We start from the raw sequence: 13,776 nt of genomic DNA, 5'->3' as shown, positions 1-13,776 counted from the left end.
TTGGCTGTTTATATTTGACATCTTTATTCATTATTTTTAATAAGTAACTCCATGGAGCCAAGTCCTGAGAAGCCAACAGTCATTCAGTTACTCAAAAATTTCTCACCATTTTATGGAACTTACAGGTTCATTACTGTGTGAACAAGAGCCAGCCACAGGTCTCTATCATAAGCCAGATGAATCCAGTCCATGCCCTATCCTATTTATCTCTGATCCATTTTAATACTAACCTCCATTGCTTCTGTGTTTTCCTTGTGGACTCTTTGCTTCTGCTTTAACCACTAAAATCTTGTATATGCTTCACTGCTCCCATGCATGCTACATGACTTGCCTATCTCATTCTCCTTGACTTATCATTATAAGTATATTTGGTAAGGTGTGCAAGTTGTGGAACTCATCATTATGCAGTTTTCTTCAGTCTCCTCTTATTTCATACCTCTTCAGTTTAGATATTCCCTTCAGAACCCTGCTCTCAAATTCTGTGTCCTTTAATGTCATAGACCAAGTTTCACACCCATAAAAACCTATAGGCAAAGTTATAGTATTTTATACTTTTAATCTTTATGCTTCTAGACAGCAGACAGGACAAAATGATCTGAACTGAATTGTAGCAAGCATTACATGAATTTAATCTGCTCTTCATTGATCTATGTCTTACGTTGCTTCGGTTCATTATAACCTGAACTCTTTTTTGCTGAAATGTTTGTATTCTGTCTGACAGCTTCCCATGTTCTGTTGATATCATCATCTAAGTTTTTCAAAGCTTCAAACATGTTTGTGATTTTAACCTGATACTGTTCTTTACCTTCTACTTTGTTTAGTTTCTTGAGATTGAATCTTTCCATATCAAACTTTTGCATTGCTTATTTACATATCATCAATCCCTCCTTAACTCTTGTACCACCAGATAGTGATAGGTATCAGAGTCTGCTCCTGTGAAAGATCCAGATGCTAACATTGTACTCTTGACAAATGGATTTTGGGATGTGGCAAAGTTTTCTTTTCTAGTTTCATTATCATTACTAATTTTGTGTAAACTCTCATTCCCAATTTTTGTTTCTAAAATATCTTCTCTACCTACTTTGGCATTTAAAACTCCTAAGAAAATTTTCATATGGTTCTGACAAAATTGATTGAATACACATTCTAGTTTTCTGTACTGTGGTGACAAGGGACCCACTTAACATGTACTTTTAATTACAGTGAGTGAAAAGCAAAGATTCCAAAGTTGTTAGCTTTTTCCAGTTTGGATTTTACATTATGTTTTTGCAAATGTCTGACTGTGCAGTGGTGACTGGCATGCAGTTCTTTGCATTCTTTCACAGGAACTGTGCACAGCTACCTCTTACAGCTCACATTCATGCTTCACAGCAGTGTCATATGGAGGCTGTGACATGAACCAGTTGTCTAGGTTGACCCCCTGATATCTATTCCAGTTGTCAGAGTGTGATTCGTAAGGTCATTGCTATCTTGTACTTCCATAGCATAACTATTTTCTTTGCTGCATCTGTGTGACAAGAAATGAACTGGATCCAGACGAGAATGTGGAGGCTAGACGATTGAACCCCTATGGTTGATCCATATGTCTGGAAAATATTTGTTAATCAGTTATATACTTGGTGTGAAAAGTGGTGAGAGGCACTATTGCGATGAAACAACATGCCCACGCAAACATTAAGGGCTACATACTCCTATAAAAGAGGAAGAGTACTAACAGCAAACTCAGTATATTATATTCCACTTAGACAGTTTGCTGTCATGTATGGTGCAGTTTGGTAAGCATCTGTGTTTTTGGCCCAAATGTTGAGCCTTAATCTCCATTGAAATGAAGATCATCAGGCAGCATGAGGATTCCCCACTGCTGTGGAAATCGTGTTGTCCATACCTTACAAATATTTCCATATCAATACACAATACACAACACAAGAAGTCAGGTTCATTTACAGTTTTGTGTAAAGTAATCAACACATTTGGAGGTAAAGACTGTCATCTCCTGGTTATAAACCTTGTACAATTTGCATTTGGAAAGGATACAACTGCTCCCCATTCAGTGTACTCTAGACTGCACTCTGAGAGAGGCCTGTTTATCTCTGACCCAGCAAGTGCTAGTTGATGGCTGAGCATTTACAGCGTCCTACACTTTGTGCTCATGTGCCATGACCAATGTGTGAACTTGTTTTGCTGAGACTCTAATGTATTCATGTCAACATATGTCTGTTGAGTTGCCTCTGATTTGGATATTGATGCTGGTATTTCCACGATGCAGCTGTAGCATTTCCATCACGAAAGTCATGTTTGAAACCCATGTTGGAATACTTCGCAATAGTCAATTATGCATGTAATTTTGCTGTTATCACTACTCGGCCATCAGAAGTAACTTAAGCTCTAAATAAGAGTAGTATGAATTCTGTCTTATGATGTTATGTAGACTTCACTGCATGAACACACCTGCACACACAAAATTAAGGCTAAAAGTCCGAAACACTAACACTGAAACTGTTGCAAATTGTACAACTGTTCATATTCATTTTGTGTTCCAAATTATCTCTTCAGCAGCCTCCTAATATTTGGCTATGGGAGTTTGATTCATTCTGTATTTGCCTATAATTTTTATACCATTTTAAATCTTTCTGTTGGTTAGAGCCATTATGCCTGAATTTTCACACATGACCACTGTTGTGTTTCATGGTTTCTGCTAGTCTGCTATATAGTTTCTTATAAGGTTTTGTGATTGACTAGTGGCTGCCAAATCAAAATATAAGCAATAAAGATGTGAATGATAGTTTAATGCATAAGTGAATGTATGTTTTAAATTTTCATGTTATATTTATTTATGGAAAACTGATGTAAGCCACAGTTTTCATTTTGTTAGAAGGGGCATAAGTGGAGGTAATTTTGGAATTATGCTGTTGGCCATATCATCAGTGCAGTGATTTCATTGTCAATACCTTGGTATTAGCAAGGCATATATATAGAAACGATGAGATCAGATTAACCTCTCCTCTTATGACCTTTATATAGTTTCATGAAAACAAATATTTTGATTAAAAATTTATAAGAGAACAGACACACTTGACTCTAATCACTCTTGTTATCCTGATTTTCCTTTCAGGATCCAGTCCAAAATGGGATAGAAGATCCCTCATACTGCCAGACATATGAGAAATAGATATGCCAGCAACATATAAATGCGTATCCATCTGTCCTTACCTTTTAGGTAATTTATACATAGAGATCTAAAGGGAAGGACATATTTTTGTGCAAGCAGTAGCAGATTTATAATCTGAAGCAGTGTTCTTCTCAAAATTCCAGTTTTGGCTAGCTGCAGCTGTGCTGCAGTATCGGTACTGTGCAAACAGTAGCAGGTTTATAATCTGAAGCAGTGTTTTTCTCAAAATTCCGGTTTTGGCTAGCTGCAGCTGTGCTGCAGTATCGGTACTGTGCAAACAGTAGCAGGTTTATAATCTGAAGCAGTGTTTTTCTCAAAATTCCGGTTTTGGCTAGCTGCAGCTGTGCTGCAGTATCAGTATTGTGCAAACAGTAGCAGGTTTATAATCTGAAGCAGTGTTTTTCTGAAAATTCCAGTTTTAGCTAGCTGCAGATGTGCTGCAGTATCAGTATTGTGCAAACAGTAGCAGGTTTATAATCTGAAGCAGTGTTTTTCTCAAAATTCCAGTTTTAGCTAGCTGCAGATGTGCTGCAGTATCAGTACTGTGCATTCAGTATAAAAATTCCTATCATATGGTTCTTTTTTTTTAATGTGAATTTAATTTGTCCAGTCATTTACTGTGTGACATGGGAAATGATTCTTTGACTTTTTTCCAGGTCTGAGTTAAGGGATTAATTCTTTGCCTTAGTTCTTTAAAGGATTTGGTTTAACATGTAACTTTTGTTAGCCAGTTATTTGGAAACAAGCGTTCCTTAATGCACTACTTTTTTCTTGCTAGGATCTGACAAATGTTCGACCAAGTCCCATACCTGGTAGAGCAGTAGGACCTGTCAATCCATATGCTTCTCCAGCACGCACCGTGGAGACTACTATGACCACTGACACAGAGCAGTCTGTTGCGAAGATTAGCGCCGTGTTTCCTACTGTGTCTGATACCCATATTAGGGCACTGCTAATGAAGTAAGTTTACAATGTAAATCACAAGGGATTGAATTATTTTTGTGAAGAAACTGGACTCAAATTTTGAGCCATTAGAGCACCATCTTGATTCCTTCTGTACAAGATCTAGCTCATATATCATTGCTTTGCATGAACTTTCTTGCACATTATCATTGTACTAAAGTCATAAAAGAATGCAGGAAGAAATACTTGTTTCAGATGTCTTAATAGTAGCAGTTAAATTACAGTTCACCAGAGAGATCACGTTGATATTAACTAATGTACTATAGCATATTCAAAAACTTATAACTTACAAAGTTCAGAAATACTTTTTGTACATGAGTTTTGAGGTTCTCACAGCAGTGACTGTGAAGATCTGTGAAGATGGACTGTGAAGTCCATCTTCTGGACTTGTGTGCCATCTAGTTCGGTAGACTGTTATTAGTGTTTCAGAGGAACCTGTTACTCTGATCTTCAGGGTAGCAGATGAAGGCAGCAGGTTCCTCCACGTTGTTTATGACAGTCTACTTAAGCTACATGGCATCACATCATAATAGAGAAATATCTCCATTTCTTGTATATTTTTGTCTGCAGGAAATGTCCTTCATAACCACAACTAATTACATGCCTTGTTGAGAAAATATTGGGCCAGAAGTTGTCCTTCCAGAATAAGAATGATCATCAACTGATTTATATGCTCAATTATTAATATATACTCTATGCTCTGTGTCTCCTTAAGGTCCCCTGTTGAAGAAATTATAAAGAACAGAGATAATTTTATAATGTGGGATACCTGCTGGCTTAAAAATACCAGCTGTTATCTGATTTTGTAAATCATTATAGATGCAATTTTATTGTGACATGATTATGTGCTGTGAAATAATGGATGGGTAAACACATTTCTGTGAGAATGGTTACACATTTGGCGATCAAAGATGTTGTTTTCCATGTGGTCCATGGTGAGGCTATATAGTGAGGATGGATGAGAAGAGCGAGTCATTCAAAAGTTGAGAGTTGATAGTTGAGTTAGTTGTGAGACAGCTGTCAGCCAGTAAGGACATAAGCAAAGGACATTGTTGGGATCCATTACCAGCAATGGTTAGTGAAGACATGGAAGACTTAGCATGTGCTGTAGTGAGAATGCACATTTTAGTAAGGGGATTATAATTACTTGTAAATGTGATTTATAAGTGTTCAGTAACCCCAATTACCAATCCAAACCCCATGTCTGGTCACTAATATGTGACAGCTGGTGTAAGAAGTGGGATTAATTTGATTGGATTGAATTGTTGGACTCAGTAAATTTTGCACTGTTGGATTTAAACCTACATGGCAGATACTCATGGTGGATTTGGAACATCTGGTAGCCACCATAGAAAAGCTTGAGGCCAAGAAAGATGCCTGACTAGACGAGACAAAGGCCTGCTGAGAAGTGACAGATGCCTGTCTAGAAAAGACAGAGTTCCAGGATAAAGGCCAACCAAGAAGAGGTAAGAGTCAAAATTAGGACTGGCCTGGAAGAAATGAAGGCCACAGAGTCAGAGGCTGTTGTGGAGCACTGTGAGAGGGTAGCCCATGCAGAAGACATGCACCTCCTTGCTGCCCTGCAGGACTGTTTTTCCAGTGTTCTACATGAAGTCCCTAAAGGAGTGACATAAGTAAAAGTAAAGTAAAGCTATCCCTGTACCAGGCCGTGAAGGCCCATAGGGTTGTGAGACGTTGAGGGTCCCACATTATCTAGACAATTGGCTCAAAGATGGCGGTAAGGTTGTCAGCCTTACTCGCTGGTCATGCTTTACTCCCCAGGAAAATTATTTAATTAATTCCTGGTACTCATTTCTGTTAGAGGCTGAGTGAACCCCAGGGCCATAGTGCGGCTGGAAGGATTGGGTCAATTGAAAAAAATCCAATTACCTCATCGGGACTTGAACCCACGACCTTCCGGCTTGTAGCCTAGCCCCTCAACCAACTATGCTACCGCATGCCCCCAAAGGAGTGATGTACCAAGAGAATATCTGGGCACCTGACTATTCTGGGGAATGGCACCTGGCTGTAGGGTACCACAATCCAATGAAAACATGGACCCAAGACAGTAGTGAATCCCTGCAGTAGATTTCCACTGCCATCGAACAAATGACCTACCATGCCTTTCCTTCACTACATGAGGACCACATTCATAGTGGAACAAGCAAGGCATTTATCGATGGCATAAGAGAACAAAGCATAAAACAGCAGCTTCTCCTGGGAAGCAAGAGAAGTGTCAACCATCAGGCAGACCCTAGGGCTGGAAGTTGTAAAATTGGCAGTTATATCTTCCATTGGTCTGCAGAAACAAGTGACAGGGCACTGTGGAGGAGTTGGCTCCCTGCAAACAAAGTGAGACATGTCAGTATGCCTATAGGCTACTTGGGATGAGGAGCCATAGGGAGGGAGCAGTGTGACATGAATACATGGTCTATTTTGACGCAACAGCTGAGTAATCACATTTCCACGACAGTGGATACTCACGCAACAATTAAAGACATAGTTGAAAATTATTTTTTATGCATGGTCCATGCCAGGCTTATATACTGAGGACAGATGAGAAGAGTGAGTCAGTCATAAGTAGAGAGGCGACATTTGAGTTACTTGTGAGACAGTCACCAGCCAGTTAGAATGTGAGCAGAGGATGTTGTTGGGATTTATTACCAGGCAATGGCAAGTGCAAACAAAGAACACTGAGCGTGTGCTATAGTGAGTAGTAGAGTGAATGAATTTGTGAGAGTGTTATAATTAGAGTTATGGTTTATAAGTGTTCAGTAAATTCAAATTCCTTGTCTAGTCACTAAATTGTGACAATATGTAAAGTGTATGAGTAAAATTATTTGACATGCCACTGTCGTTTAAATTTTCTTTATCACATAAACTGGTATGCATTTGTCATCATCCTAATGTGCATTATGATTCCATAAAAGATTTTCAAAATTTTGGATCCATTTTGCTGACCCGTATGCATAGTATGTGTGAGAAAGTATTGTAATGATGCAAAGCCAGTCTCAAGATTTTGATAGATTTGCACATTTTCAATCCCCTAACTAAAAGTGTTTTTTGGTATGCATTTAGTTTGTATGTATGGTTGTGCATCTCCCTAGCACATGAAAGGGTGGATGGATATTATTAATATATGGTATTCAGATGTTTTTCTATCCTAGGTCATTGCTCAGTGAATATGAACATTCCAGCTCCAAATGTAAGGGTCCTTCAGGTGGGACTCTGAACACATGGCAGTTTTCTTGAAAATGGATGTGATGATTTTGATTAAAGTTCAATAATTTATGGACACCATATCCCTAGATAATACTGTATAGGTGGTATATTCAGGAAAATAACATTGTGTGCACTAAGGTCCCAAGTGTGAAATGTCAAATTTCTGAAAACTGGCTTAATGGTTCATATGGATTTCACTGTTGTTCAATATTCAGCAGCCAGCAGTGGTCTGCAGGGGACTCACTTTTTTTGATGGGGGAGGGGATTATAAAATTAAAATTTTCAGACAGAAAACTGGGCCATAGAACAGGACATCAGCAGGTTACAGGTTGCCAAGATAGAGTTTATTCTTAAAGTACAAATACTGCAGTGTTAGAATTCATGGAAAGAGGAAAGAAGTGAATTACATGCTTTCTCCATAAATTAAAAATGCACAGAATTACAGAAAGAACTTGACAGGACACATACAGCATTTGGATGACAATATGAGACCTAAAATTTTGTTGGAATAGAGACCTAGATGACAAAGAAATCTGAATTATATAAGGAAAAGATGTGTTAATCAGTGAAGCCAAAACAGGTACTCCATGAAATGCAAAAGAAGGTAGAGAAAGTCGACCATAATGAAAATTAGTGAAAATGTGTACATCATTATAATATTCTTTCACATTGGAGGTCTACTGAAAAAGTGTCAGGGCTTTATAAAATTTGTCCGTACTGCTGTACATATTGATTCCAGAGAACTGGCCATTTGTTGAATCACCTATAGTATGTTGCTTTTGGGGGGCAATAGTTCTCACATCATATTTTATATGATCCCTGGAACTGCAAGAAATAATTCTGGGGCTTTTTTCAGTTTGGGAGTCAGAAAATATCACTCAGTTCTAAGTCTGATGACTAGAGTGAATGAAATGAATAGATTACAGAAGTACCTCACTGACCACAATTTTTCCAGCTATGGATTTCAAATATATGCACTTTTCCTTTTGTGTCATTCAGTATTTAGCTTTATATATCTCCAGTGATTAATTTGTGTATACACAAAAAAAAAATTATGACCTCAATGTAGGAGATCCATATTTGGTAGAGGAGGGTTCCGATACTGTCATCAATACTTCTATGTGATTTAAAGGTTGACTGCTAAACTGTACACTTGCACCACAGAGAAGTTTCTAGACCTCTTTTACCTTGTAAATGGGCAGTTTTAATTATGAACTAGAATTCATATATTAAAATAAAGGATACTAAATTCCTGTACTTATCCATGACTTTATTTGCTAGTTGTAATTTATTAAAATTCTTTTATTTACTAAACATAATTGTAATTTTGAATATGAAACTTATCAATATGTGTCATGCTTTACCTGCTTACCTTGCCATCAAAGAAAGACAACCATTCCAGGAATAAAGTTTTGGGGCTACTATTTCAGGTATCATAATCGTGAAGCGGTGGTTATGAGCGCGCTGCAGGTGGAGAAGCATCCCATTAGCACTCCTGGGCCATATGCCACACCACCTCTCCAAGGCAGGCATTTTCATGCACCTGGTGGAGGATTTTCTGCTTTGCAGATGACTCCTCCCCTTGGGATACGTGATAGTCCACAGGCTGGCTCCCCCATACCACGCCCTGGTTCAGGTGCCAGTGGAAGCTATATTGGCACACCAAGAATTGGGGATGTATATCGGCGACCCCATTCTTCCCCCAAGATGAAACTGAGGTTCACATTTAGCCCCTGGACTAGTAATTTATTGTAGTTTGTATTTGTTTCAGGCCTCCTCGTACATGTTCCCCTATTAGTACCGCATGGATACTGTATGCTGCGTATCAGGGATTCTCAAATGTACTGAAGTTTTTGATGTATTTCTGTAAAATAATTGCTGTATTCCATATGCAGCTGGTATTTGGAAAATTAGTGTTTCTTTAGGGAGGCTGAACAGCCTGCATCTTACTTGCTTGATAATAACAGCTGTTTCTCCCTAGGCAACATGTTGCTACTTGAGAAATCCTGGTAATCTTATCTTATCTTGCTAGATAGTAGTTCTTTTTTATTTCAATGCATCCAATATCCATTGTAGTTACAGTTTTAATTTACTTTTATTTAATTCTCTCCCTACCCTTTTATACAGGTATATTCAAGCAGCAGTATGTGACAGTGTTCCTATTGGTTGCTGCTGAGTGTATGGGATGTGTTCTTTATTTATACACTGTCTTATAAATCATTATTTATTTTACTGTATTATCTAATAGTGATAGCAATAAAGTTGCTAAATAATGTGCAGTTAGTTTGAGGTTATTTTTTTTTATTAATTTCGCTTATTGGGGGGTGGAGTCCAACAGGGTCCACTCGGCACGTCGGCCACTGATTGGCCTATTGTAGCCTACCCCAGGTGATTATGATGATGCAGAACTTGGTAGAGTGAAGATTGGCAGGGCAAAACCGAAGTACTCGGAAAAAACCCACCCCAGCACCACTTTGTCCACCACAAATCCCACTTGACCAGACCCGGGATTAAACCCAGGCTGCCATGGTGGGAAGCCAGTGACTAACCGCTTGAGCTATGGCATGGCCATTATTTTGAGGTTAGGTCTTAGTACAACACGCATCGTGACTAAACCATAAAAATTAAAAATTGTACAGTTCAGTGATCCATCTTGTTCATAATTTCCAGTAGTATAGGTATCCATTACTTGAATATTTTTAGATAGAACATCACAGTTTTGCAGTCACCATGTTACTGGTTTTCAACATACAGGAGAATACTTCATACAATTTATATATATATATATGTTTATGATCAATTGCCATACAAAAATTTCACATGTTTAGCCACAGGGTGTCATTAGTGTATTGTTATCAGGCTGAAATCTTAATATATATATAGATTTTTTGGGATAGCTGTATTGTTAGTTTGTGTTTATATGACTAATAAAAGTTGTCTGTTTTTTCAACATCTGTTACCACACAAGATTCAGTCCAGAACTTTTTGTCTTCTCATCTGCTGTCCAAAAACATAAAAATTAGAATATACAAAACTATAATTTTGCCTATGGTTCTGTATGTATGTGAAACTTAGTCTCTGACATTAAGGGAGGAACATAGACTGAGCGTGTTTGAGAACAGGGTGTTGAAGAGAATATTTGGACTGAAGAGGGATGAAGTGACAGGAGGTTGGAGAAAACTGCACAGTGAAGAGCTTCATAACTTGTACTCTTCTCCAAGTATAATTAGAATGATCAAGTCAAGGAGGATGAGGTGGGCAGGGCATGTAACACGAATGGGGAGATGAGTGTGTATAGGATATTGGTGGGAAAGCCAGAAGGAAAGAGATCACTGGGAAGACCAAGCCATAGGTGGGGTGGACAATATTAAAATGTATCTTAGAGAGATAGGATGGGATGGTGTGGATTGGGTTGATCTGGCTAAGGATAGGGACTAGTGGAGGGCTCTTGTGAACACGGTAATGAACCTTTGGTTTCCATAAAATGCTGGGGAATTCTTGAGTAGCTGCAGAATTGGCGGCTCCTCCAGAAGGGCTCATCTCCATGAGTAAGTAAGTTACCACACAACATTTCAGGACCCCGCATGGAGTTATGTTACAGTTGCTGTTGTCTGTACAAAGTGTAAACAGTACACTAAAAAAATGAAAAAAAAAAACTTATTGAAAATTCGTATACAATATTGTCAAATGCATTTTGAACTGAAAGTTTTATAAGTTTTGCATTCAGAGTTGCTCTTGTCCTTGCTTTGATTGGAAGTGTATTGAACTGTCATCATGCTGCTCATACATGTATTTTTTAAACCAATGAAAATGGAATGTCTAAACCAAATAAAATAATTTTTCTCATAGCAACTTTATGATGTCACATTAGATATTTTCAGTTCAGTTTTTTATTTATTAGTTTATTATCCATGTGCTTATGGCATGAACGTAATGTGCATGTGTTGCTACTGCCAGTTGGCTGGATAGATTGTGCACTTGTGGCTAAATTGATGGATGTGGGTATTGTTCATCTGACTGGTCATGGGTCATTTTGTGGAAATACTAGAATGACAACACACTGAAGAAAAATAGTTACAGCTAAGCAGTATGTGGCACACATCATGGCTAGCCTGTATCTGTAGGCATTTTATATATGATAATTCCAAAAGTGTTGTTAAACAACACAACCGTGCATACTTACGCCGAAAGCACAGTGGTCACTATGTGTATACATGCTTTAACGTTCAGGCATTTTATTTTGCCCACAGAGTGTGTTTATGTGTTCTAATGATACTGAGAATAAACAAACCAATTATCTCCCAAAACATCATTAACTGGTTGGCCTTTGTAATGGAGATGCAGTGTTTTTTGTGTGAGGTAGGAACTGGGTTTTTATATATAGCATTTAGAAACGTTGAAATAGTTAAAACTTTAACATTATTATTTTGTGATACAGTATTATTATTCATAGTTTTTATATTGATTTATAATAATTTTGATACCTTCTTTTATGGACTAAGTTTTTTTAACACATTGATATTTTCTAGATGATGTATTGTTAATTACTTTCTTACTCTGCCCAGTTCATCAGTACTCTAAGGGTTTCCAAAATTTTACATTTTGGGCACTGTACAGTTATTCATTATGACATGAACTGCAATCTAGTGAAGGTATAACACAAAGGAAGAAAGGTATAGCATAAATTAAATTGTTCACTATTTAGGTTTTGCACATAATAATAATGATGCCATACAGCAGTATTAGAATACATGTTACAGTACACTAGAAGCTGCAGCTTTCTGCAAATAATGTTCAGAAACCCCTTTTCCAAAGCCTTGGTCTCTGTAGTTGCCATGTTAGTAATAATGACATGATGCAAATTTAATGTGTTCATTGTTTTGAAAGAAAACTGTCTCCACTAAGCTACTTGTTTGGAAGTGAGAGCTTTACCCACGATATGACAGAATTATGTTATGTAAGATTTGAGGTTCTCATGATTCTGGGTAGGCTGATAGAACTGGATTATCAGATTACGCAGCATCACAGCCTAGATGATAGTATTCTTCTGCGTTGTAGTGGGCTCTTTACTGTGCGTTATATATTATAAAAAAAGTTAATGGAATTTTAATCTGTCAATCAGTGCCATACAAATTGTTTATCTTGTTTATAGTTCTTAGCCTGTTCGAAGGGCAGGTTTACTCAGGGCAGTGGCAGAAGAAATCTTAAAATATAAGTTAGATTTGGCGGGAGTACAGGAAGTCAGATGGGATGGAGGTGGCATCGCACCAGCAGGAGACTATACATTTTTCTATGGAGAGGGAATGAAAATCATGAATTAGGTACAGGTTTTTTCATACATAAGAGAATTGTATTAGCAATTAAAGAGGGCAGAGTTCATTAGTGATAGAATATCATATATAATACTAAAAGGTCGCTGGTGTGATATCATTGTTATGAATGTTCACGGCCCATCAGAAGATAAAATTGATGACATAAAGGGCAGGTTCTATGAAGAACTGGAACATGTATTTGATAAATTCCCGAAGTACCCTATGAAAATTTTGTTAGGAGATTTCGATGCCAAAATAGGGAGGGAAGACATTTTCAAACCAACAATTGGGAATGAGAGTTTGCATGAAATTAGTAATGATAATGGAGTTAGAGTAGTAAACTTTGCCACATCAAAAAATCTTACTGTCAAAAGTACAATGTTCCCACATCGTAACATCCATAAATTTACTTGGACATCTCCTGATGGGAAGATACACAATCAGTTAGACCATATTTTGATAGATAGGAGACGGCACTCAAGTATACTTGATGTCCGATCATTCAGGGCAGCAGATTGTGATAATGACCACTACCTGGTGGAAGCAGAGGTTAGGGAAAGACTGGCAGTGAGCAACTGAACAACACACAAGAGTTCATATGGAGAGGTTCAATCTCAAGAAATTAAATGAGGTAGAGGGTAAAGAGCAGTATCGTGTTGAAATCTCAAATAGGTTTGTGGCTTTGGAAAACTTGGAAACTGAGGTGGATGTTAACCTTTAAGAGCCGAGCGACACCATATGGCGTCATGAAAATAAAGTCAAGGGGACGAATGATGCCATATGTCGTCGCGCAGTCCACGCGTGCGGCCAGCTTTTTGAAATCTAATTTTAAGTTATAAATTCTTTTTCTACTTACATGATTTTTGGTCACCAGCTTTATAAGTTGTCTCTCTTCCCACCTGCATCGTCTGACGGAAGTTGACTTCGTGTGGAAATCTTGGAAACGTCCGGAAATCCAGAGTCCGACGTTGCACTTCACGCACTTTGTCTAGACGGTTCTTCGTTTCCCACGCAAAAAGCACACACGACACCTCAATTGCGAAGTAGAGGAAGTCGGCCAGTGATGTGGTTTGGCCTCCTATAATCGAGATATCTCCGATAAAATGGCAG

General features: G+C 38.0%; 1 protein-coding gene across 3 annotated transcripts in view; it reads left to right on the top strand.

Annotated features, from left to right (window-relative positions):
- LOC111867722 overlaps window positions 1-13,776 on the top strand; it is a 55,971-nt gene that overhangs the window by 27,047 nt on the left and 15,148 nt on the right. For 2 of the 3 annotated variants that reach the window (XM_023857807.2, XM_023857805.2), the window contains 2 exons: window positions 3,948-4,129; window positions 8,785-9,072. In XM_023857807.2, coding sequence (XP_023713575.1) covers window positions 3,948-4,129; window positions 8,785-9,072 — 470 coding nt within the window. The remainder of the gene's footprint in view (window positions 1-3,947; window positions 4,130-8,784; window positions 9,073-13,776) is intronic. The other variant, XM_023857808.2, reaches the window with a different exon arrangement.

This window comes from Cryptotermes secundus, unplaced genomic scaffold (genome assembly GCF_002891405.2).
Source record: "Cryptotermes secundus unplaced genomic scaffold, Csec_1.0 scaffold1555, whole genome shotgun sequence".
NCBI lineage: Eukaryota > Metazoa > Arthropoda > Insecta > Blattodea > Kalotermitidae > Cryptotermes > Cryptotermes secundus.
This window is presented reverse-complemented; position numbering and strand designations above follow the sequence as displayed.